This window comes from Corvus moneduloides, chromosome Z (genome assembly GCF_009650955.1).
Source record: "Corvus moneduloides isolate bCorMon1 chromosome Z, bCorMon1.pri, whole genome shotgun sequence".
NCBI classification, from domain to species: Eukaryota; Metazoa; Chordata; class Aves; order Passeriformes; family Corvidae; genus Corvus; species Corvus moneduloides.
In genome coordinates, this window is record NC_045511.1 from 3,639,772 (window position 1) to 3,665,400 (window position 25,629).

Here is a 25,629-nt window from a genome sequence, read left to right on the forward strand (position 1 = left end):
AATATTGTCATAGTTGCATCTAACATAAGTTTGCTATTTCATTTTGAGATGTTGTTCTATTTGTGCCTCTTTCTCTCCACCTTGACCACCACCCAATATCTTAGATAACTGACGTAGGAAACCTTGTGAACTGTAGTTGTGAACTCCATGTTTACATGGGTTTGGATTTCTTTGCAGTTGCAGTGTAAAACCTAATTTAATACTATTGCCATAATTATTTTGGGGTTAATTATAGTGTTTTTCCTGATTTTTTGGGGTGTTTTTTTTTGGTTGGGTTTTTTTTTGTTGTTTTTTTTTTTTGTTTGGTTTGTTTTGGTTGGTTTTCTTTTTTTTTTCTTTATTTTTCCTTTCCATTTTTTCCCTTTTCTACTTCCTTATAACGATGTTCAATGTTAATTGAGTTTAATTTTCTTTTTTTTAACCTATGAATATGGCGAAAGAATGATGTAAGTTGCCACATAAGTATTTCTGTTAAATAAATTGCAGATCTTTATTTATTGATATATTTCAGCATTTTAAATAATTTAGCCAGCATTATTTAGTGCTTTTTAGAGAAAAACAGCATAAGCATTGATAGATCCTGGAGCGCAAGGACTATTTCCAGCTTTCTCATTACTTTGAGATCAGCTGGAGCCTAAGCTTCTTATCTGATAAGAAAATGAGAAATGGTTGTTCTTTTGAAGTCTCCTGAAACCTTTGTTTAAAAGATAGTATTAAGATGATTCCAGAATAATCTTTTTTGTCCTCTGTAAGTTTTATGCTTGAAGTCAGAAGTTTTCAAATGTTTAGAATAATTTGCATCTTCGAGTGAAAATTTTGAATTAATGTGGAAGCAATATTGCGTTTCTAAACTACTTCTAGCACTCCAAGAGCATCAGAAACATCAGCATTTGTTATTTGAAAAAGAATGAATTAAAAAAAATTTTAGTACAGTAGCTATCAGAGAAAATTCGACATTCCTAAGTCACTGTTTAAGTGAGATGAAAATCTTTGAACTATACAAGAAGCTTTGAATTTTGTACAATAGAGGTGAAAACCAGGAAAAAATTTATTAGTCAGTGTAGAATCCAAACCAGGCTTTAATACTTTGTACAGGTTTTTTTTTTAGAATGGATTGCAGAGTGAGGACAATTTTGTTACTGGTGTTTTTATAACTACCAGGTTGATTTAAATTTTTTGACTTTTCTAAAATATGCGCCTTTTAAAGCCAATACCATAGCCTCAAAAATGATGAAACACTGCAAGAGTGAGAATGCTGAAGCTTTGTATTCCTGGTTTTGATCTGAACATACATTCATACCTTGCGGTGTAGTTTTCCTCTTTGAAAGCAGTGTGCGTAGCTGACTTGCAGAAAGCACTGCTTTTATATGGGAGGTACTGGTTCTATCTCTAATCATCCTTAGCTGACCTTATTTTAGTAGAGGTAATGATGCATCTCAGAAATTGCTCACTTGAGGAGTCCTGTTCAGACAGTTATAAATGTATCTATTAATGTTCTTATGCTCATCTGTAAATACCAAAAATAACTTGGATATTTTGAAATTCTACTTGGATAAAACCAGACTAGCAATATACTTTGCTAAACTTTAGCTTGAGATCTGTGTTGGCTCTTGTGGAAAAGGGATACACACCAAAAAAGCCAGTTTTGCAGGATAGGATGGGTTCAATTTTGTCCTGAGGACAGGAATTAGAATTCAAAGTCAGTTTGTAATATTTGTTTTGCTGATAATTACAGCTCCTTGGATTTTTAATGATTTATTTCTTGCAGACAAGAAATATTTTTTTCTATATATTTACCTGAAAGAAAAACAAGAATCAACATATTTGAACTGAAATTAGTGTTAAAATAACTGTGGCAATTATCTCATGTCAGACCATTTAAAACTTTTTGTTATAGTTAGTTCACAAGGTAGATAAAATATAATCTGATAGCTTTCTGAAGAGAAAATGGATTCATTTTAGGTATGTAACCCTAACTGCCTAAAAATTACAGACTTTTGCAGGAGAGAAAAAACTTTTTAGTGTTTTATGAGCATATTTAATTTGTTAGTAAATTTTGATAACTTTTACATTAATTTTGGATTTTTGGTTTCTAATATTTTTTTTCCCAGATGTTGTAGCTGTCTTGTTCTCATTCCTAAAACTCTGTCATGTGCTTGTGGCTAATTATAAGTAATCTTTAGTAGCAACATAAATGTGCAAAATCAGATTTGTTAAGAGAAGACTGTAGATTTATCATCCTAATTCAAATTTAAGGAGAGTTGAGATTATTGGAGTTCAAAGTAGGCTTTTCATTATATAAGTTTTTAAAAATAAGTTAGGAATTAAATAAAGTTGATTTTTCTTTGCCTCAAGAAAGACTTCTTTGTTAGAACCTTGAAGATGGCAATCTCAACTTAAAACAGGTGCATTTGAATGCGTTTTACTAGTGACCCCCTCTCAAGAATTTAATTGTTTTGGTTCCTAGAAGACCTCACAAGAAGCGGCAAATCTTGGTGGATGAATGATGCATCTGCTTTTCCAGCTTCACTTCCAGTCAATGACACACTAAGTAGTCATAGTCGGCAGAAGAGATCTGTAAGCCTTGAACGGTTTGTGGAAACGCTGGTAGTAGCAGACAAAATGATGGTGGGATACCATGGTCGCAAAGACATTGAACACTACATTTTGAGTGTAATGAATATTGTAAGTTTCATCCTTCTCTGTGTTCGTATCAATACATATGTACTGTAATGATAATGGACCTGTCGAGTGTTTATTTATTGCCAGGAATAATGCCTTAATATATGTACTAGCTTGCAGGAATGAATAGTTAAAATACTGAAAATCTTAGCATTTTGGGAAAAATGCAGTACTTTTTCTGTCAAGACGTATGTTGTGATCACTTTTAAATTGTTGTCTTTAATATTGAATTCAAATAATTATGTACAGATTTTACAGTTCTATTCTGCTTATGTTGACACTAAATCCTCATTGTGCTGGATGATTTATGAAACGAGATATAAACAGTTTCAATTGAAAAGTATGACTCAAAAGGTTTTTTTTTACTGAATTTTTTGGTCAAAAAATAACTTGTATTTAGGTGACAGTGATACCTTACATTATGGAACTACATGAGGAAATTGGGTTAATTTTTAACCATTTAGGAAGCAAGTAGTGTTTCTTGTCTGACTTTGTGCCTTTTCTTATTTTCTGGAGGTCAGGTTGCCAAACTTTATCGTGATTCCAGTCTAGGAAACGTTGTGAATATTATAGTGACACGTTTGATTGTCCTCACTGAAGATCAGGTAAGGACTGTTGTGCTAAGCTTTATACCTGTGAAATACAAAGCACATTATTGTATAATACAGAGTTCATTTAGTTATAGCTTGAAGTGGCTGCCTCTAAGTACAAACCTATCATGTAATTTTTCACTACTTTAATCAAGATGAAGCAGTTCAAATGAATATTCCTCGTGTATCATCTCAGAGATATCTATTCTTGCTTCAGGTGATTATTATTACACCTTCGGGGATGTCAGTTTTATTTTTAGATCTGTATTTTGATTTTTTTTTTTTTCTGTATTGACATAATGATTATTAAAGTTGGAGCGGAAAGAATGATGGTTCAGTAATACACAGCTGAACTTGGGGTCAGATTTTACAGAAATAAAATTTGGCAAGAAGAGTTTATTCCTAGAAACCACTGCTTCTAATTATAGTCCCATTTTAGTTTTCAGAAGGCTTAACAACTGACCTTAGTAATTTGTTTGGAACATTTCTGGTATGCATGTTGTATTGCAGCCAAACTTGGAGATAAACCACCATGCAGACAAGTCCCTCGATAGCTTCTGTAAGTGGCAGAAATCCATTCTCTCCCACCAAAGTGATGGAAACACCATTCCAGAAAATGGGATTGCCCACCATGATAATGCGGTTCTTATTACTAGGTATGGTCATTATAAGTATTGTGTTTATTTTATTTCTTGTAGCTTTCTTGTTCTTAGCATATGTATGTCTAGAGGCTAGTTGCAAAGTAATATAATTGGTAGGTAACCTTAAAAGGAGGAAAATTAATTGATGGCTTGTCTTAAATATATCAGATTATTAAAGTTTAGATTAAGAATTTGGAGGAGTAAGATCTGCAAATCACTTGCTTCTGCTGTTATTTTCGCTTCATAATTGCCAATGCAAAGTATTACAGTAGAAAAGATCGATCCTATTGAACATTTTATACTTTGATAATTGGAAAGAGTTAATAAGATTGTGGAGAACAAAACAGGAGGGAAAATGTTTTGTTAACCATGTAAAGTGTTTTTGTAAGAATTTCAAGCCAGAACTTCAACTAGTATATTTCTCTGAAAACAGGTTCTTGCAGATTCCGGCAATATGAGACTCTACTTTGTAGCTGGTTTGATTTATTATGTTTAATTAAGATGAGAACTGACAATTTTAATAGGTAGTTTCAAAGCCTGCATATGTGCCCATTTGTTTGCTTCTATTTCACTGTTAGAGTGATGAATTCAACAAAACCTGCACTGTAATCTTGAGATCCTGATAAAGGCATTTGTGTCTGTCCCTTTGCAGTTAGGGGTAGGCAACTGTACTTTATTAGGAGATAAGTCTCACTGTTGTTTAAGGGCACTATTTATTCTCTTCTGTTTTGTTTAAGTAGCAGCAGGTGCAACAGCTCTAATTTGGATTAGGATCTTTTTATTATAATTTCTCCTTTCCAGGACAAATTCTGTTGTATGTAACCTATTTTGGAATCACTGCATTCACTGCAGAAAAATTGAAATAATGATTAAAATAATGCATCTTCTGTATAATTTTGCATAAAAGTTGTGAAAGTTTGGGTTTTTTCCTGAGGGAGGTGGTGTTTTTTCTTGGTTTTGTTTTGCATAATGAACAAATCTTTTTATTTTTGAGAGGAAATAGAAGCTAGTGAATCACTTGCATGTATTTTGTATTCATATTTCAGATATAATTGTTATGTATGGTCTTAAATAGTAAAAATCAGAGTGTTAAAATGCTGGAGTGATTCAGAAAGCTTCTACATTTCAAGAAGTATAAAAAAAGATTAAAGTCTAATACAAATAAATTGAATGAAATTAAAAACAAAATAGTTGCATTCTAAGGTCTTAATTTTTCACAAAGGCTTTTGTTTATGATCAGTTTTTTTGCATATAAGTAATTCCTTCACTAGGACTTGTGAAACTGAATGTGTCTTTACAGCTTTGCTACACATTAAACTTTTACTGGTATAATTTAGGTGAGAGAAAAAGTGTAATCCATGGGTAATGTAGTTGTGTCAGTTGCAGTCTCTCAATATACATACGCATAAGTTGTATTGGCAACTCTGTATATAGTCTGCTATGGCTGACTAACCTGACACTTTGTTGGTGTTATTCTGGCGCTACAAACCACAGTTGTTTTCTGTCACAGTTGTGCTTTAATATTATTATTATTACTGTATATTCTGTACTGGCTTCCCTGATAAGGTAGGTTGTTCCCAGTGTAGCTATGAACAGTTCTGTGTTCCAGACAAAAGCTTAAGCCAGTGTTAACTCTCAGGCCTCTAACTGTAAAGTAGCAAATTTTGAGAGAACATCAGTAATACCTATTGAAAATAACTTTTTTTCATCAAAACACAGTAAATACTGAGGACTTTTTTTATTCTTCATTGTGAGGGCTGTAATTATCTAAGTATGTAGCATGTGTATGCTGTCTTTTAAAAGGGATATAAGAATTTTATAACTTCCTAGTTTACTTCTAAGAAGTTTACACTTCTAAGTATATACCTATATTTTAAATCAACAAAGTACCTCAGTGTTGTGTCTGCAGGCTAGTAATACCTACCTTTATAAGGTTCAGTTATATATGCTTTCACAACAAAATGCTTCTATTCATTTATTTATATAATAATTATAATTCCTTGAAATTATCATAAGGGCTACACTAATCAATTTGAGTGGATAAATCAAGCTTTTACTGAAACTGCTAGCTATCCTGGCTCTTTCTAATAAAATGAATCAGCTTATGTGAAGAATAGGTAGTTCTTTTTTGGGTTGGAATGAGTAAAGACAAATTTATATTCATATAAACATGTAAGTCCACTAACTTTAATAATTCTAAATGAATTACTGAAATGGGGATATACTTGTTTTCATTTTGTTGTCTATCTTCCACTTGATGAACCAGATTTAAAGCATTAGATGTGAAAGAAAAGGATATAGCTATGGTTCTTTAAATTCATAATGTACTGGAGAGGTCTTTAGTAATCACGTCTTTCCAAAGGAATTTGAGCCTATACTACCAAACATTAGGATACTTTTTAGCCACTCCAATAGTATTTTGAAAGCAGTTTCCTGAATCTGTCCCACTGATGCTGCTCTGCTTTGTGTGGAGTAATTACATTTTTATTGACTTTGACACTGGAATCAATTTTTGCTCATTGTGTGTACTTCTATTTTATGGAAAGTAGGGAAGTTTCACTTCAACATTATGAATAGTTTTGTGTTGATTAAAACCAGATTTTTCAGTAAGTAATTTGATGTATTTGAAAATATTACCTAGTCCTAGTTAAGTATTTAAGTTTGCAACAACAACAGTCTTTATCTGAAATGTGGGGCAAAGGTTTTAAGAAGATGAGTCATTATCTTCAACCACATAAATGAAGACAACATGTCAGCTTTTCTTTGCAATTCTTCCATGTTGCTTTCAAAGATGACATGGTCTGATCTGGGAAAAACAATATTAAGGCTGCTCATTCCCTAGGGAAGTCTGCTTGATCAATGCAGATAGTTTGTATCCTAAACAAGCTGTATGCTAAAACCAGGTAGCCTCACTGGAGTGGAGGTATGCCAAACTGATCTCTTAAGTCCCTTGGAGGCGTTGCTGTGCCTATTAAGCCACCAGTCTTTGGACAAGAGCCTGGTGTTTGGTGCCTGGCGTGTGGGCCTATCTGTCGTGGTCCTGCAGCCACCCTCCAGTCTGCAGGGTCGATACTTTACTAGGTGCATAGGGAGTTGCAGAAAACTTCTAATTTACTGATTAAAAATAATGCAGGCCAGAGACTGGTCTAAGTAAGTCCTTATATTATGTACCACCTACATTTTTCCCATAAGAGAATATTTAAGTCTCAGACTTCAATGTTTTATCCTGAAATTGTCCAAGTTGGGTTCTTGGAGGCAGGTGAAAGTAAAATACTCAGCAGACAGACTTGAAGTATGAGGTTGATTAATGGTGTAGTGCTGTTAACACAATGTTGTCTTTTTTTGGTGAAGGTTTTAGATAAACCTAATGAATCCTTTAAATTATTTTGTACTACAAAATAGTAAAAATAGGAGAAAAACTTGTATGGATCTCTAATCTCAAATCCTTGGGTAAAAAAAAAAAAGCTCTTGCATTTGGTTCCTGTGTTCCTGCACCATTATGTGATAATCTTGCTTTTTAGCATAATGTCAGATTGTCAGATAATTAATTTTGAAAGCCACTGTAAATTTTGAGGCTTGTGCATCCCACCCTGGTGTAGAAGTATCAATTTGCCTTTTTGAAATTAGTTCTTATTTGGCGATTTGTTTTTTTTTTTTTTATCTTCCCTGTTAGGCTGCTTCCTCTTTTTGTTTCTTCAGGAACTCTTTTAAGAAATAGGGTCTCCATAGATTGCAAATCCACAAAACTTAAGAGCTACAGAGCACAGCTGTTACTTTATTTTTACTAATATTTTGAACAGAGCTCCTCTTCCATTTCGATCAGTTGCTTCCTTCTCTTGATCCTTAAGATCATAAAGTAGGAATTGTGGTATTCCTTAGCAATACCTTTGTTAACTGTACCTTATGAACAGAACTATTCCTTTTCCTATGTACCTGCACAGAATGGTAAGGGCCAGAGGGTTGGATTCTAGGTTACACTTTATATCAGGATTGAGAAGGTGAAAAATTTTTTAAAATGCCTTTTGTTTTTCTTTTAAGCTGTAGGAATTCTCTAGTGCTGCATTTCTCTGTAGCTCAAGAGAGTTAGTTTGATTTGTCCAGGTACTAAATAGTTGTTTATCCAAAGGATGTGTGACTGACTCTCTAAACTTTGCACCAATAGTGTTTTGCTGCTGAGAGGAAGATTACCTTGCCTCCTGGTGTGTTAGTAGATCAAGTAAAAAGGCGTACCAGACAGGCCATAGAAAGGAAGGTTTCAGGGGGAAGTTGAGGTGTGTATCTTTAAACGACAGAATCTGGTCTTTGAAATGCAATTGTTTTAAACAGAGAAACATTTGAAACCTCATTCACTTAAGGAGACAGTACTTCTCAAAAATTCCTGAATGAAATGTCATCTACTGTTGGTAGTTCACACACCATGGGTTTGTTTTACGTTTTAAGAAGAATACAAATTCACTACACTTGACAAAAGCGTTAAGATCTCCTTGCAGCTAGGGTGCTTTTATGGGAACATTCCTTGCAAAACGCTTACTAGAATTAATTTTAAGACTGCAAACCTGTGTGGTTTTTTGTAGATACACCTTCTGAAATTCTTGACTTAAAATACCTTGAAATACAAAAATCTTTTACTTGGATTGAAATCCACTTAAGTTCACGAGTGGTTTACTACTTTAGCAACAATTAATTCCACAGCCCCACTGAACTGATACTGTTGGAAGAATCCTTATTTGATTGAATAAAGAATCAGAGCCGTAAGATGTTTTTATTGATTAAGTCAAATACACCTGGATTTGCAGTTGTACTGATGAGAGTAAAAATGTTCAGTACCACAGATGGTATATTTTTTCTATTTGTCTGAGTCTTAAGTGGGTTTGTATATGTTAATACCGCGAGACAGTGAATGAGCTCTTTCTTAATAGACACTTTTATTTTTGCCAGGTATCACTGTACTTGTAACTCATTAAGTAGGTGTATTGCTAAGTGGTGTGGTACGGCTGTTGTTAGCATTGACACCACTGTTAGTATGTGGCATTTCTCTAGCAATGCTATTGAAACCCATATGGGAGGCATTGGCATTGTTACGCAGTTGGTGGTTTTTTCAATTCTTTCAAGGAGAGAATTTTACAGAACTGGTTTATGTTTATTGTAGATATATATATATAAGATTAACTTCAAAATGCTTCAGTCGGTTCCTCATTCGCGTGCCCTTACGGGTAAGGGGCACTTTCATTTGTCTGTGAGATGCATCCAATGTGTAGGCCAATGCTGCCTGTTTTTCTTAGGGGACAGAAAGTATATTTAAATGGCAGCAATTCTAAACTCCTTGTAAGTCCTGTGGTTCTAAGAACAGAAATGTTTCTGACATTGCTGTAGATACTCAAGAGGAACAAAACGTTTCTTGTTTCATTTTGCATACCTGTGTAGAGCTGACCACAATCATGCCTTTCATTTTTTTAATAACTTTAAGAGTTTTTAGGCAGCTGGGGAGGGTTTTGTAGTTGCATTGTCCAGATAGCAGTCCTAAAAGGAAATTCGTTTAATGGACATTGTTGCCATTTTTCATGTCAGTTGCCTAAAGGTTAGTAATATATTTTTATTCTGTAATAGTAAGTAACATTACCACATCAGGTTCTGCACTAGTTAAGGCATTTGGTAGTGAGGTGAGGCCAACCAGCCAGGACTCTGCACATTCCTTTTCTGCTGTAGGTCCAAGATTGTTATACTTATTTTCTGAGGCGTTTTTCCACTTTTCTTCTTAACTTTCCACTTTTCTTCCACTTTGCGTCTTAACTTCTTGCAAAGATTCCTCTTTTATACAAGGCACTCTGACCCTGGTCTGTGAGCACAATTTCCTAGCTTTGTCCAATAAATCTGTAGATCTTGAAGCACTGTTCTCATGAAGCCTTGTCTCTGATCCTCATCCTGTGGCTAATTCCTCTGTTAGTGAGAAGAGCTCCAATTTCAAGCAGTAATTCTGTGTCTTGTTTCTTACTTGACTCTGAAGTCCATTAAGCAGTTTTCACCCTTGTTTATTGTGTAGCCTTTTAGCTTGTTCTACTGAAGTTCCTTGAAATGAATTTAAGCCCCTGACAGGAGACTGTGTTTCCTTATTTGATTTTTGTGCAAAAATTGTAACAGTGTGCATTGACTTAGTTTTCTTGTGACCACATGTGTAAGATTACTTCACTGAGGGAGAGGTTTGAAAAGCTGATTTTCAAAAAAAAAAGGCATATATTGCCCTTAGTATCTGTCTCTGCAGATAGATAAAGTATAAGGAGCCAGCTTTCCAAATAATAGCACTAAATTCCCATTCATCTGTGTTTTCAGGGAATTGAAGGGATCTAAGAGGAAAAAATGTATCTGCATATTCAAAATTATGTATTTGGGAAAAAAACTCTAACAAAACTGCAATGTACTAGGGCTCTGCTCAGCAGACTGAAGAAAGTGAGGCATTTTATTTTGTGTATGGTGCTTCACATAGGAATATTATCAACAAGGTTTCTATACAGGGTGTATTCCTTACACTCCTTTTTAGAGACCTGCTACTGACCACTTGAATCAGTCATGTTGCTAGATATGGCACCACTGTCATAGCTTTTATATTCTTACTTGTGTGTCAAAACCATGTTTGGGGTCTTTGCTATCTCCTAAGGCATATTCTTTGGAATGATGATGCTAAGATTGACAAAAGAGAAATTGTGACTGAGACATGCAGCATAACAATTGTGAGCCATTACAGCAATACATGATCTGTGTGTAGATGATTCACTTTAGATAAATCTGGGTCTATAGCCATGTTCCAAGATTGCAAGTGCTGTGGCAGGGATAAACCTATTCAAAGATTGCAGGGAAGAATTCTCTGTTATCCATTTTCTGTATGTCTTTTTGTGAGGTGAGAGTCTGTAGGCTGTGACATGATAGAAATCAATGGATAACACAGGCAACAGAAGAAAACAGCAAGGAGTTGGGAATTAATAAAACCCCTTGGCATATTATGTAATTCCCCTTTCTGTGACAGTTATAATCTTGTTGGGTGGGTTTTTTTACTCCCCCACCTCATGTTAGCAGAATAAGGTTGGAAATATTGTTCAGGTGTCCACTCTTGGCTGAGAATGTTTTTTGTTAGTGCTTTTTTGTTTGGGTTTTTTTTTTGTTTGTTTTTTGGTTTTTGGGTTTTTTTTTTTTTTGAGGGATAGATTAGGGTAAATTTTTCTCTTTAAACTTTATTCCTAGATTTTGTAGCTGAAAGGAATCAAATAGACTCTGTGGGATTTGAGAGAACGCATGTGGAACAATAAAGTAGCTAGAATGTGAATCTGAAAAACTCCTTATTGCATGGCAAATGTCAACCAGCAGGTTATTTACAGCTAATTAACAAGCACAACGTGTGAGTGGAATGTTTTCTAATCAATAAAAAGGCTGTTGTTTTTAATTTCTGATGACATTATTTGACTCTTAGTGTACAGTTGGTTAGCTACAAGATGTGTATTCTGATTTAATTTATAAAATTTGAGTCTGTGCGGGTGAAAGGATGGAAAAGGTATGAGGTATACCCAGAGTTTGCCTAATCCATTCCAGATGGACAAAATGTGTTCAAAGTGTGCTTTACTTAATACCAAATCCAGAAGAGTGACCAATGTCGTGGAGTAGAGCTCAGATTTTTATGCTCTGACTTGAAGTCTGAACGTTTTTTTCTTTTTAATATTTTTTATTAGATTGATTAAAATAAATGATACAGAATAAAAAGACTTAATAAAAATAATGTCCTCCTCTCTCAACTGAAGACAGAAATTTTGAGTGTAATTCCACAAGCTTATCTTAAGATGTGCTCACTGAGGGGAGCTGGTTACACACCTGATGATTTTCTGAATTGGAAAACTTGAGAATATCTACCAGCACACAGGATAAACAATGCAACTCATAACTGCCCCAGTTAAAGTCTTCCTCTAAATGTGGAAATGAAACTTCTGGCAATTAAAAATGCATCAGGATAAACCTATAAAATGCCAAACTACATATGCTGTTGAGAGTAATGATATATTAATGTCTTCTGTAGTTTACAAATAAATGTTTCCATGCACTAGACTTACTAGGGAAAGAAAAAAATCCAGTGAGAAATACTTTTTTATGCTCTATTCCAACCCCCTCCCTCCCCCCCCCCCCCCTTTTCTTTCTCCAGGCATTCACCTTCTGAGTTGCACAAAGGGTCATAAAACTATTCAAATTATAGTTTTTCCAGGAAATGTTTGGTGGTAATAGTTTGGGATATCTGCTAGAACACTCAGTTACTGCTTGGCCAGATATCTGACAAAGGGCTTTCTAGCAGTTTGAAATGTTGTAATTTGCTTTCTTTTTTTTAATGAAGTACACACACTTGTTTAAAAATCTCTCATTTTTAAGTTTTCTTCATAGTCTAAGTAGAATCCTTACCTTCTATGTTCTTGCCTTCTCTTGCTCAAGTATAATATTGAGGCTGTTACTATTTTCATAACCTACAATGACTGGCAGAATAATACATTTGTTAGTGAGTATTTTGTTTCTCATTCTTAACAATCCAGAAGAACATATCCGGCCAGTTTATTTGCTGGATTTTCACCAATTTCGGATTTTGTCTGTGATCTGTTGCATAAATTCTGTCTCTTGCCACACATGAATATGTACTACATTTTCATGTTTGCTTCACATTTTAAACATGAGTCTGGGCTATTTAGCTCAGCTTTACAGCTACCTTTTATTAGATTGGTTATATATAAGAGTACATTAAAAACGTGTTTTTAACTAGGACACTGGTTGTAAATTCATTCTTTCAGTGGCAACATCATATCTATTTAATTTTAGTATTCTCTAGTTTTTGATAATTTACACCAATCTTTCCTAATGAGGGGCATGATTCTTTATGCTTTGAGGTCAGTTGCAGCATACCCATTATTTCAGTTGGATCTGGATAAAATTTCAATTTGAGTTCATGGCTGGTTCATTTTAATTATGCAAATAGTGAAGTAAAACCTAAACTGATCACTGTCTGTTCCATGCTACTTAAAACCTTCTGAAAAATGTTGCAGTGAAATAATAAAGTAATGTGCATCAGTGTCTTAACCTTTTTTAAATTAGGTGTGGTATTTTCTCTGAAGAGTTATCCACTTCTGTATTAAATTCATGGCTTTTATAAACTTCCTAACTAATTTTTAAGTATATTCAATGTGTTAAGTGTACTTTCCAAAGTGATTAGCACTACTTACAGTGGGGTTTTTTGTGATTTCTTTTTCTCCCTGCTTGCTTGCTCTCCGTGAATTCACAGCAAAGAAGTGACACTTGAAGGGAAGTGTCTGGAAATTTTCCAGTCAAAGAGCAGGTGTGAATAGGCAGGAGCAGAGGATATTACAGAATCATCTTGAGTAAAGAAATAAATTGTAGTTCATGTCTGCAGTTGTAACTGTTGTGTTTCATAATGTATGATGAAATGTAACTTTAGTAGCTATTAAAATTCTGACAGAACTGTATGGTGGAAGTAAAGTAAAAATCTGCAGTTAATATTCCATGCTTGAATATTTTGTAATTGGCCTGCTGAACTAATCACATGTGCAGGGTTAATTGGTACTGAAGCTGATTTTGAAATCAGATCTGCTAAACAAGAGATAAATTTTTTTGTTAAACGCAAATCAAACTCTTTCGATTTCAGCTCAAATACAAAGGTTCTAATGAATGAGAAATTTGATAGACAAAATAAAAAACCACATTTGTTTATATGTGGTATATTCAGAATTAAATTACTGCTTGTGTTGCATTCCCAATTATTTCCTTACCTGACACTTCTACTTTTCTAAAGATAAATGTTTCACAGTCATTACTGTATGAAGCAAGTTAAGACACATATTATGCAGTCTTTGTTATATAAAGTTAACTCTGGAAAATATGGTTGCTGGGATATAAAGACTGAGATAACACTGAGAACTAACTGAAATTCTGGTCAAATCTTTTATTTTGTCACAGCCTGTGAAAGAGCAGTTGTCTGGCAAACTGTAAAGCATTAAAAGTGCAATTATAAACACATTTAATGACTAGCAAGTCTTATGTAGATTTGCTCTTTCATACACTATATTCCAGTTCCTCCTACCATTATTTTTTCTGTTTTCTTGCGTTGCCACCACATTGACCTATTATCAGCAGGTGAAATTGTGGCAGTGGGAGTATTCCAAATGGGAATATACTCCACAAATGCAAAAATTTCTGGGTTTTTTAATGCTTTAATTCTTACTTATTTTTAGATTTGTAAATCTTTGAACTTCTGAATTCCAGCCTTTACTAGCTGTATGTCTTCTCATCAAATACAGGCCAGCAATAACATAATCAACACTGTGAATAAAAAAATCTCTTCTAATATTGCATTATCAAATGTCATTCCTAGATCACTAGTCATTCATGAAACATCCAAACATGCACTTCTGCAAAATTCTAGATACTCCTAATTTAAACTATTAATATACACTATATATAGAATTTCAAATCTGTATTGAAGCAATCCATGATACCTGCTCTACTGCGGGCTGATGGGGTCCATCTGTCAGAGTGGAAGAGGAACATCTTCAGTCATAGGCTTGCCAAGCTGGTGAAGAGGGCTTTAGGTGGAAATTGCTGGAGGAAAGAAACCTCAGTTTGTTCCACTCCTACCAGTTTGATCCCAGGGCCAGCAAGAGATGCCCAGAGCTTGGAGAGAGATCCCAGGTCAGCAGGAGAGCATGTGAAGAGCAGCACCAAGGATACCCAGCTGCTCAAGCCAGTAAGTTGGCTTCATCCTTCATCAAGGACCTATTTTAAGTACCTCTGTGCTAATGCATTTAGCATGGAGAATAAATGAAATTGGGTTTGAAACCTGTGCATGCCTGCAGGGCTATGGCCTTACCAGTTGCAGAGATGACTCCTATGACTGAGTGTTGGAATGGAATGATCAAGGCTGTTTAGAAAAGCAGGCAGAGGAGACAAGCAGAGGATGTTGCCTGCTGTGTCAGTTACCAATTGGAGTGCATGGAGCTCTGCCTGATGATCGATGGAGAGCCAACTGCAAGCTTACAGATCACGATCAAAGGGAAGACAGGTGACATTGCAGAGGGGATCTGAACAGGAAGACCAAGTAGATGAGGCCCTCTGTAGACAGATAGGAGCAGCCTCATGTTCCCAAGCGCTGGTCCTCATGTGTTGAAGGGCCACTCAACTGTTGAAGGGACAACATAATGGTAGAGTACTGTGGGATAAAGACTTGCATAGGGAAGAGGGGCCCAAGAAATCTGCTTAATATTCAAGGATCATCTCTTCTTGGTCAGAGGCAATGCATCCTAACAAAGAGGAAGTCAGGCAGAAGTTCCAGGAGGCCTTCAAGGATGAACAAGGAGTTTCTGGACAAATTCAGGCACAAAATAAAACCTACAGAGGGTGGAAGCAGGGAAAAGTAGCCTGGGAGGAATACAGAGAGATTGTGTGAGCAGCCAGGGGTCAGATTAGGAAAGCTAAAGCAGTGATAGAATTAAGCTTGCTGAGGGCTGTCAAGGGCAACAAGAGAAACTTCTCTCAGTATGTCAATGACAAAAAGAAGATTAGGGAAAATGTGGGTCCTCTCCAGAAGGAAGCAGGAGACCTGGTTACCTGGGACATGGAGAAGGCCAAAGTACTTGATTACTTTTTTTCCTCAGTCTTCACTGGCAAGTCCTCCAGCCACATTGGCTGAATTGCAGAAGGCAAAGGCAGGAACTGGGAGAATATAGAATCACTGGCTGTAGGAGAAGATCACGTTTGAGACCATCTAAGGAACCTGAAAGTGCATGAGTCCATGGGACCTGCTGGGATATATTCGACTGTCCTGAAGGAACTGGTGGAGAAAGTGGCTAAGGCACTATTCATCATATTTTTGAAGTTACGACAATCCATTGAAGTTCCAGTGACTGAAAAGGGGAAACATAACCACCATTTTTAAAAAAGGAAAAAGAAAAGATCTGGAGTACTACAGGCTAGTCAGTCTCACCTCATGCTCAGTAAGGTCATTGATCAAATGCTCCTGGAGACTCTGCTGGAGCACATTGGAAAATAAGGAGGTCATTGGTGACAGTCAACATGACTTCACCAAGGGCAAATCATGCCAGACCAATTTGGTCGCCTTCTGTGTCTGAGTTATAGTTTCGATGGATAAGGGAAGAGTGAGTGGTTGATGTCATCTGCCTGGACTTCGGAAAAGCTTTTGATCCTGTCCTACATGACATTCTCATCTCTAAACTGGGGAAACATGGATTGATGGATGAACTACCCAGCGGATAAGGAATTGTCTGTGTGGTTGCACTCAAAAGATGCAGTCAACAGCTCAAAGTCCATGTGGAGATCGGTGTCAAGTGGCATTCCTCAGGGATCGATACTGGGACCAGCACATTTTGAATTCTCTGTTGGTGACATGAACAGTGGGATTGAGCACACCTCAGCAAGTCCACTGAAGCACCAGGCTGTGTGGGGCAGTGACACGCTGCAGGGAAGGGATGGCATCCAGAGGGACCTGGACAGGCTTGAGAGATGGGCCAATGCAAACCTCATGGAGGTCAACAAAGGCAAGTACAGGGCTCTGCAGTTGGGTTGGGGCAATCGCAAACATGGATACAGGGTGAATGGAGAATGGATTGAGAGCAACCCTGCAGAAGGGGTCTTGGGGGATCAGCGGATGAGAAGCTGAACATGACCTGTCAATGTGCATTTGCAGCACAGAAAGCCAATTTTATCCTGGGCTGCATCCAAAGGAGTGTGGCCAGCAGGGCAAGAAGGTGATTCTCCCCCTCTACTCTCATGAGACCCCACCTGCATCCTCCATCCAGCTCTGGGGCCACCATCAAAAGGAGGATGTGGACCACTTGAATTAGGTCCAGAGGAGGGCCACAAAGGAAATCGGGGGGCTGGAACTGTTTAGTTTGGAGAAGAGGAAGCTCAGGGGGACTGCATGGCTCTCTACAACTACATGAAAGAAGGTTGTAGTGGAGTGGGGGCCAATCTCTTCTGACAGGTCTCAAGTATAAGGACAGGAGGAAATGGTCTCAAGTGGTGCCAGAGAAGGTTCAAATTGGATATTAGACAATATTTTTTCACTGCAAGTGTGGAATAAGCATTAGAATAAGTTAGTAGAGTCACCATTTCTGGAAATGGTCTGGGTGTGACACTAAGGGATATCATTTAGAGGTGATAATGGTCATGCTGGTTGAGTGGTTGAACAGATGTTCTTGAAGGTCTCTTTCAGCCTTGATTATTCTGTAATTCTCTAAATTGAAAGAGGGTGGGTACAGGAACCAGCAGTGCCCTGGCAGCCAGGAGGGCCAACAGTGTCCTTGGGGGGCATCAGGCACAGCATCGCCAGCCGGGCAAGGGAGGGGATTGTCCCGCTCTGCTCTGCACTGGGGTGGCCTCACCTCAGATGCTGAGGGCAGCTTTTAGCAACACAATGTAAGAAAGATTCTAAACTATTACGGAGAGTCTAAAGGGTGCCATGGAGATGGTGAAGGATATAGAGGAAAAGCTGTGTGAAGAGCAGCTGAGGTCACTTGGTCTGGAGAAGAGGAGGCTGAGGCAACACCTCATCATGGTCTACAGCTTCCTCACAGGGGGAAACAGAGGGGCTGACACTGATCTCTTCTCACTGATGACCAGTGACAGGAGCTGAAAAATGGCATTATAGAGGAGGTTTAGATTGGATATTAGAAAACGTTTCTTCACCCAGAGTGTGGCTGGGCACTGGAACAGGTTCTCCAGGGAACCTTGTGCTGTGATGACAGCACCAAGTCTGACAGAGTTCAGAAAGTGTTTGGACAATGCTCTCAGGCACATTGTTGTGATTATTGGGGTGTCCTGTGCTGAGCCTGGAGTTCGGCTCAATGATCCTTATAGGTCCTATCCAACTAATGATATTCTATGATTTAGATTAGTTATTAGAAAGAAATTTTTCACTACATGGGTGCTGAGGCACTGGAAAAGGTTCCTCAGAAAAGCTGTGAATGCTTCATACCTGAAAGTGTTTGAGGCTGGGTTGGATGGAGCTTTGAGCATCTGGTGCAGTGGAAGGTGTCCCTGGCGATGGCAGGGGTATTGGAAGTAGGTGCTCTCCAAGGTCTGTGATTCTGTGAACACGTTATGGAGACAGCCCAGAGTTGTTCTGTGTGCATTGCCACGGCTTACCACTATTGATATATATGGTAGTGGTACCTCAAGCCAATACATTTAGTCAACAATTTTTTTTTTTTTTTTTTTTTTGTTTATGTACAGTTATCTTCTTTTGTGTAATGACTGATCACTTCATTAATAGGCAACAGTTATATTCAAGCAATTTAGAATGGTTTCTCGAGTCAAAATGTTAGTTTCTCAGTAGTGATGGGTATTCTTATATTTGATGCTTTGGCACTGAATTGTGTGTAAATCCTTTGTACTGAATGTTTCATGTACTTTCGCTCTGTTGCATTTTGTCAGTATTTTATATCAATAGAGAAGTGGATTTAAGTTATAGATGCTGTTGAACTAGACTTGGAACAATAGTCAAGATCAGTTTCAACTATCACAAATAGGAAAATACTGCTTTATATAAAAAGTGCCTTTATGCTTAAAAAGCTTTTTATATTTAGGTTTTGCATATTAAGTATAAACTTCAGGTCTTACGTAAGTGAACAAGTACTAAAATGAGTAGGGTTGTGCATGTTTTATTTTAACACCTTTTTTCATACATAGTTAGGACGGTAAATTCCAGCAATATGGTAATTAACAATAGAAAATATTAGACCTAGTGCAGAGAACCCCTGGGTGATGTCAACTCAAACTGCCATGAAGGTGTTGCTGATTATTTGACTTGCAAAATTGACCCAATAATCACTAATTTTTTAGCATATATTGCAATGGTCATTTTCTCATTCTAGTTTTATGTGAGAATTCTTTCTCTTTCTCTATGATTTGTGGACCCAAGCCTAAAACCATGATTAAAAGTGATCTTGGGTGGATTTTAAGTACCTGATTTGTATCTTCAGAGTAATTCCTCAAGTACACTGTACTTACTTTTGTATACGAAGTAAGTAATAGGCAAAGACCAGTCTTAACCAGCTAAAACCCAAAGAACTTTTTGTCACCTTTGTGTCTCTTCTCATCTACTTTCATCATGCATGGTGGAAATATTCTTTAATTTTGACTAGAATTCTTTTCGTACATTCTCAATTTATTCTCTATTATTCTCAATTTTTTCTCTGTTTTGGACTAGATTATCACTAAGTCCCTTCAAACTGAAATAACACCTTTCTTAATAGTTTATGAAAGCTTTTACTTGAAACTTATTCAGGCAAGCACTGACTGTATAAAGTGTTTTAGTGTGGAAGGGTGTAGTGGTGAACTTGCATTCTTTCAGAGAGAGGAGAGGTATTTATTTTCAGTATGTATTTTCCTGCCTGAAGATTAAAATTTCCTTTAAAAATCTTTATACCACAGTACAATTTTTTTTTGTGGTAGCACAGTGCAGTGAAATATAGTACATTCTAGTTGCAGCAAAATCATTATTTCTTACATGCAGCAGTTTTATTTCAATAAATTATATACATCTAGTTATGTGTAATGGATAAACTACAATTGTTCTGGCCATTAGAAGAATAAAAAATATATAAAAACATTTAGCTGTTAGATATCAGACACACAGATACAGTGTGGCTGTTTTGGATGTAAAAGAAGATTTTAATCTTCCTCAGCCTCATCCAAAAGGCCTTTCTGCCATCAGAATAATACATAATTATATAATTATAATACATAATTTTATCATGCTTTGTGACCTCTATACATGTAACTTCTCTTTAAGAGTTTCTGTTTAGTGAGTTATCAGGAAGAGTATTTACTATGGCTACAGTCCTGTATTTTGATCTATAAGTCAAACTCTAATACTAATGCCAAGTGCCTTAAATATTAACTTGGCTCTGCACAATTATATGTATCTAAAAACTAACTCTGCATGAATATATCATATTGAAGGATTTAGGCCATTTAAAGGGCAGAGTACTTTCTTCTTGCTTATAGGTGATAACATCTAGATTTAGTGTATGGAAGGGAGGGCGAGGAACACAAGAACATTTTGTGTGTGTGCATGTGTGGGGAATGACACCAAAACCACTTTTTCCTTCCACACTTTAAAGCCAACAGAACCATGCAGATTCCTCAGCCTGAATCACCAAAGTGTGGCTCTTTAAACAAAATGTAGTACTTGGGACTTCTTTTACAATGTCATGGTGTTATTTTTAAAAAGCATTTCTCCCAGCTTCACATGCTTTTTTTTTCCCCTGCCATGCTGAAGTTGTGACTTGAGTTCAAGTTATATGACTTCTGTAGAACTAGGAAAGAAATTAAAATGTTAATGGTATTTTCTTTAAGCATGCAAAATTACTTCTGCTATTTCAGTGACGGTATTTCGCTGTGCCTTCTTTTGTTAGAGGTGTTAGTGACCTACTTGTATCTTGCAAATAGTGTATGCCATAAGCTCTTCTGCCGTCCTTGAGATTCAGATGCATCCTTTGCTCCCTTGTTGTGTGTTAAAGAGAGTCTTCTCCCATACAAATCTTAAATCTCTTGTTCCCCAAGTGTCTGGTGCAGCTGTATGGAAGTATTTTCTGTGAGGTAGTCTGGAGCAATGTTTTGTGGGACTGGTGATACAGATGTGTTTTAGTGTCCTGTTTCTAAAATCACCTCATCTGTAGAAATAGAATTGCTCTATTGTTAAACACTTATTTGGAATCATACACCCATAACAGTGTAAAATAAATGTGTACTTCAGAAATTTTTTTTTAAGGTCTAGAGACAATAGATACATAATAAAAACTCACAAAACTGAAGGGTTCATTAAGGTCTTTTGGCTAAGAATTTAGTTCCTGTGCTACTCTGTAGTCTTGTGGAAGATTTGGCAGTGAGAAGTCATGCTCAACTGTGAAGGACTTTTCTCATTTAAAATTCTTTTCATTCCCATTGGGTATTTCATTAAGGAATTTCAACCTTTCTGTTGCTAGATCATTGTCTTCAACTTTGGAAATACTGGTGTCCCTTGATTCCACATAGTTGGAAATATGCAGCCTGTAAAGTCTGTTCAGAGGCTCAGAGGAAAAATTTTTTTATACTTAGTAAAACAATATACAGTCCTCAGTGTGTAAACCTCCTTCCTATGAGTGCATGAATTTTGGGTTTTGGACACACTGGTAAATGTATTTGATATTTGCAAATGACAAGCATATGAGGAATTTATCAGTATGTGTTTTCAGAGACAAGACACTTGGATAATCAGTTTGAGTGGAGCTATTTCCCCCAGTTTCTTTTAGCTTTACTGTTTCAGTGTGTGTAGTTTATTCTAGTTCACAATAAAATACTTTGTTTCTGGAATTGCTGTTTCGATTGTGTCAAATACTGCGATTTTTGTAGGTAAACTAATGTGTAAGATGCTAGATTAAAAACTGGGTAAAAATTAAAGAGTATAATAAAAAAAGACAGATTTTGTGTCTGATAACACAATATCAAAGATACATATATGTGTAAGTGGCAGTTTAGTGCAGTATTTTGAATAAAGGGGATTATAAAGACACAACCAAGAAAAGGTCATGACTGTCTCATACATTTGAGGAAATTTCAAACATTACCCTTTCTCCTATCACAACAAGCTCTTGTAAAAAGTCTCTCTCTCCAGCTTTCTTGTAAGCTCCCTTTAGGTACTGGAGGGCTGCCAGAAAGTGTTCCCAAAGCCTTTTCTTCTGCAGGCTGAACAATCCCGCTCTCTCAGTCTGTCCTCACAGGAGAGGTGCTTCAGCCCTCTGATCATTTTTGTGGCCTCCTCTGGACTTGCTCCAACAGGTTCGTGTCCTTCCTGTGCTGGGACCCCAGAGCTGGATGCAGCACTGCAGGTGGGGTCTCAGCAGAGCAGAGGGGCAGAATCCCCTCCCTGGCCCTGCTGGCCACGCTGCTTTGGATGGAGCCCAGGATGTGGTTGACCTTCTGGGCTGTGAGCACACATTGCTGTCTCATGTTCAGCTTTTCATTCACCAGCATCCCCAAGTGATTCTCAGGGCTACTCAATTCATTCTTCACCCAGCCTGTATTTGTGCTTGGCATTGTCCTAGCCCACATGTCTAAGACCTCCCCACTCATTAACAGCAGTCTGTCTCCTCTCCTTTTAATTGCCCTAGGTTGAGACAGGCTATTTTCTTCTTCTAAAAGGCCAAACCTCCCTTCTCTTAGCCTGCTATGTGTTTGTTGTAATGTCTTTTGCATGATTGGTGTGAAGGGTTTGACTTCTGTACGACTAAACTTATATAACCAACCAAACTTCTTCACTGCTATGTGCCTTTAGAGCTGAAAGATCTGGAATAACAGTAATTTAGTTAAAATTACCAAATGGGTAATGGTCTGCTAAGGAAGACCTTGTCTTACATTTCAGGACTCATTCTACCATGCATGCTGTAGTAGCTCTGTTGAAAAGTATTTCCATGCCTGGCATGGACTGCAAGACGAGGATTGGGGTAGCAAAGTGCTTCCCAGTGTAAGTGAAATGCAAGTTCATGATCAGCTGAAGAATCTGAACATACATAAATCTATGGGACTTGATGAGATGCACCTCAGAGTCGGCCAGTCATGCCAGTCAGGTGAAGTACCTGATGAGTGGAAAAAGGTCCCCCCTGACCAATGTCCTTTTACAAGGGAGTGCCTACATGACTGGATAAGGGAAGAGCTACAGATGTCATTTTTCTGGACTCTGTAAAGCCTTTGACATGGTCCCTTACAACCTCCTTCTCTCTAAATTGGAGAGAGATGGATTTGGTGGGTGTACTGTTCAGTGCATAAGGAATTGGTTGGATGGTTACATCCAGAGGAGAGTGGTCAACAGCTCAGTGTTCCAATGGACATCAGTGACAAGTGGTGCCCCTCAAGGGTCCATATCAGTACCACTGTTACTTAATGTCTTCAACCATGACAAAGACAAAGAGATCAAATGCACCCTCAGCAAATTTGCAGATGACCCCAAGCTGAGTGGTGCAGTTGACACACCTGAAGGATGGGGTGCCATCCAGAGGGACCTGGACAAGCTTTAAAAGTGGATCCATGTGAACATCAGAAGATCCAACAAGGCCAATTTTAAGGCGCTGCACCTGGGTCACAGCAACCCCTGGTATCAACACAGGCTGGGGGATGAAGGAATTGAGAACAGCCCTGCCAAGAGGGACTTGGGGCTGGATGAAAAGCTGGACATGACCCAGCAATGTGCACTTGGATTCCAGAAAGCCAAATGTGGCCTGGGTTGCATCAAAAAGATGTGGGCAGCAGGTTGACAGAAGTCATTCTGCTGCTCTGCTCTGCTCTTTGAGATTCCACAGGGAGTATTGCATCCAGCTCTGAGGTCCTCAGCACAGGAAGGGCAGGAGTGAGTCCAGAGACAGAATATAAGATGGTCAAAGAGGAATGTAAAACCTCTCCTATGAGGAAAGGCTGAGAGGCTGAGCTAAAAGGAGACTATATGGGAGCTGGAGAGGGACTTTTTACAAGAGCATGTAGTGATAGGGCAAGAGGGAATAGTTTTAAAATGAAAGAGAGTAGATTTAGGTTAGATATATGGAAGAAAGTCTTTACTTGCAGTGGTGAGGCCCTGGGAACAGGTTGCACAGAAATGTATCTGATGCCCCATCCCTGGAGATGTTCGAGGCCAGCTTGGACCCTGAACAGCCTGGTCTAGTGGAAGGGCTCCCTGCTGAAGGTGGTGAGGTTGGAACTAGATGATCTATAAAGTGCGCTCCAATCCAAATCATTCTATGGTCTCTAACACAGGGATGAGCGTTCACTGTGAGCACCAAGTGATTGCTTGGGATGGATGTGGCTCTGTGTAGAGATACATAGTTGCTATTGCCCTGGATCCCAGGAACAGTCTCCAGAAACTCAGTGCTACATTGCAGTCCCCTAAAGCAAAGATGATGTGTATTGATGGCACTGTGACAAGGAAGCAAAAGTACTACTGGTATCTACTGTGCATCAGAATTTACATTGGTGCACCATGTTTTCCCATCCTGCTTTCTCCCTTCTAAGTCTTCACAACCTTGATTTTGAAAATTAGGGGAAATTGTCTGAGTGTATGGAGCAGGGGAAATCATACCAAGTCAGTACAAACCAGAAAAAGAATGGTTGCCTGTCAATACTAGGGCAAAAAAAGAAGTCTGTAATCATATTGGTAGTAGTATATCTAAGAGAATGTGCATTTGGATGAAGTATCTTGAAGAACCCTGTTTGTTGGCAAGTAACGTAATTTATGTGATCCACCAAAATACCTTACTCTTTTTCAACTGTCATTCTGCCCTTAATATGTCACAGCACATATTGTTGTTAGGAATTACATCAGTTTTATATGCTGAAATCAAGCTGAGAAATTCTTGGTTTTTGGTGTACTGTATACTCCCTGAATACTATATAAGACATAATTTTATAGTTGCTCTCAAGCCAAAATCTTGATGATCTCCTACTACATGCATCTATTTTTTTTCCAAATAGTTACCAAGTAATTTCCTGTTACATTTGGTAAGGTTAAATCCAAGACTGCCAGCTCATGATTGCTTCATATTTCCAAATACAGCTTTTCTAAGGAAGCTTTAGAAACATGGTCGGATTTCTGAAGTTTTGCTTTCCACAGATGAAATATTTAAATTTTTTTTTTGAATAGCCATCATAAAGCTGTGGTTGATCATACTTGAGTAAACTATCATCTGTATATGTTTGAATGTGTTTTCCCACTAAGATAGCAAAACACAAGTGAGGCAAGCTATTTGAAAAATGTAATGAAGGAGATGAAAGAGTTGAAATCGAACACTATACAAGTGTTGTAATAGTCTTCATGCAGCTTTTAAGTTTGGCAGGGGTTCCAGTAAGGCAATGTGCTATTGTTTTACTATGCTGTATTGGAAAACAAAATTTACGATAGATCTATGGCCTTTAAAGAGACATTGGCAATGCAGTTTGTGCTCCGTTTCTAGTACTTTTCACTGACCAGATTTCAGGTGTGTATTGTGTACTTAGCAAATATATAAAGCACAGGAGGAATTGGTTCACAAACATCCAGAACTGATGACTTGCATTGTACAATTTAGGTTAAAGAATTTGAAATCTGTCCACAAATAATATTCTGCTGTATGTGGCAGAGTCAGAAACAGAACACACTAAGAGGTTATGTACTTTTCTTTGACTACTTCACATGCTTCTAGAAGTAGTTAATTTTGCTGGAAAAGTATGCTTCAGGTTGATTATCAACAATTTCATTAATCCAAAGGTCAAATAAATTCAGAATATCTTCTGTAACTGGTTCTTTATGTTTTTATTTTTTAATATTTTATCCTCCAACATAATTATACTCAACACCAGAATCTCATATGAAGGAAAAGAAAGGCATAAAGGCCTTTTTCAGGTGTCACTTTGAGTATCTTTGTGTTTCTGTGTCCAAATATCAGGGTTTTTAAAGAGGCAGAATATTCAGAGAGTGACGTCTTTTACTTGGAAACCAAAGCTCCTATGTTATTTAGAAATAGAGGCATTAGAAGCTATTCAGAAATATTTTAAGTGTAGCTATTAATTCAGCTAAAACACTAGCCCACTAAGAACACAGAATCACCATCATATAAATTGTGGTAATATTTAAAAATAAAAAGTTTAGATTTTCAATAGGAGAT

At 37.3% G+C, this 25,629-nt stretch overlaps 1 protein-coding gene across 6 annotated transcripts in view; it reads left to right on the forward strand.

Annotated features, from left to right (window-relative positions):
* The window catches only part of ADAMTS6 (ADAM metallopeptidase with thrombospondin type 1 motif 6), a 149,989-nt gene that overhangs the window by 17,282 nt on the left and 107,078 nt on the right, over positions 1-25,629 (forward strand). For 5 of the 6 annotated variants that reach the window (XR_004237550.1, XM_032096390.1, XM_032096389.1 and 2 more), the window contains 3 exons: positions 2,468-2,685; positions 3,204-3,287; positions 3,783-3,928. Coding sequence is in view for 5 of the 6 variants with exons in the window: in XM_032096390.1 (XP_031952281.1) it covers positions 2,468-2,685; positions 3,204-3,287; positions 3,783-3,928 (448 nt within the window). In the remaining variant the exon portion in view is untranslated. The remainder of the gene's footprint in view (positions 1-2,467; positions 2,686-3,203; positions 3,288-3,782; positions 3,929-25,629) is intronic. The other variant, XM_032096393.1, reaches the window with a different exon arrangement.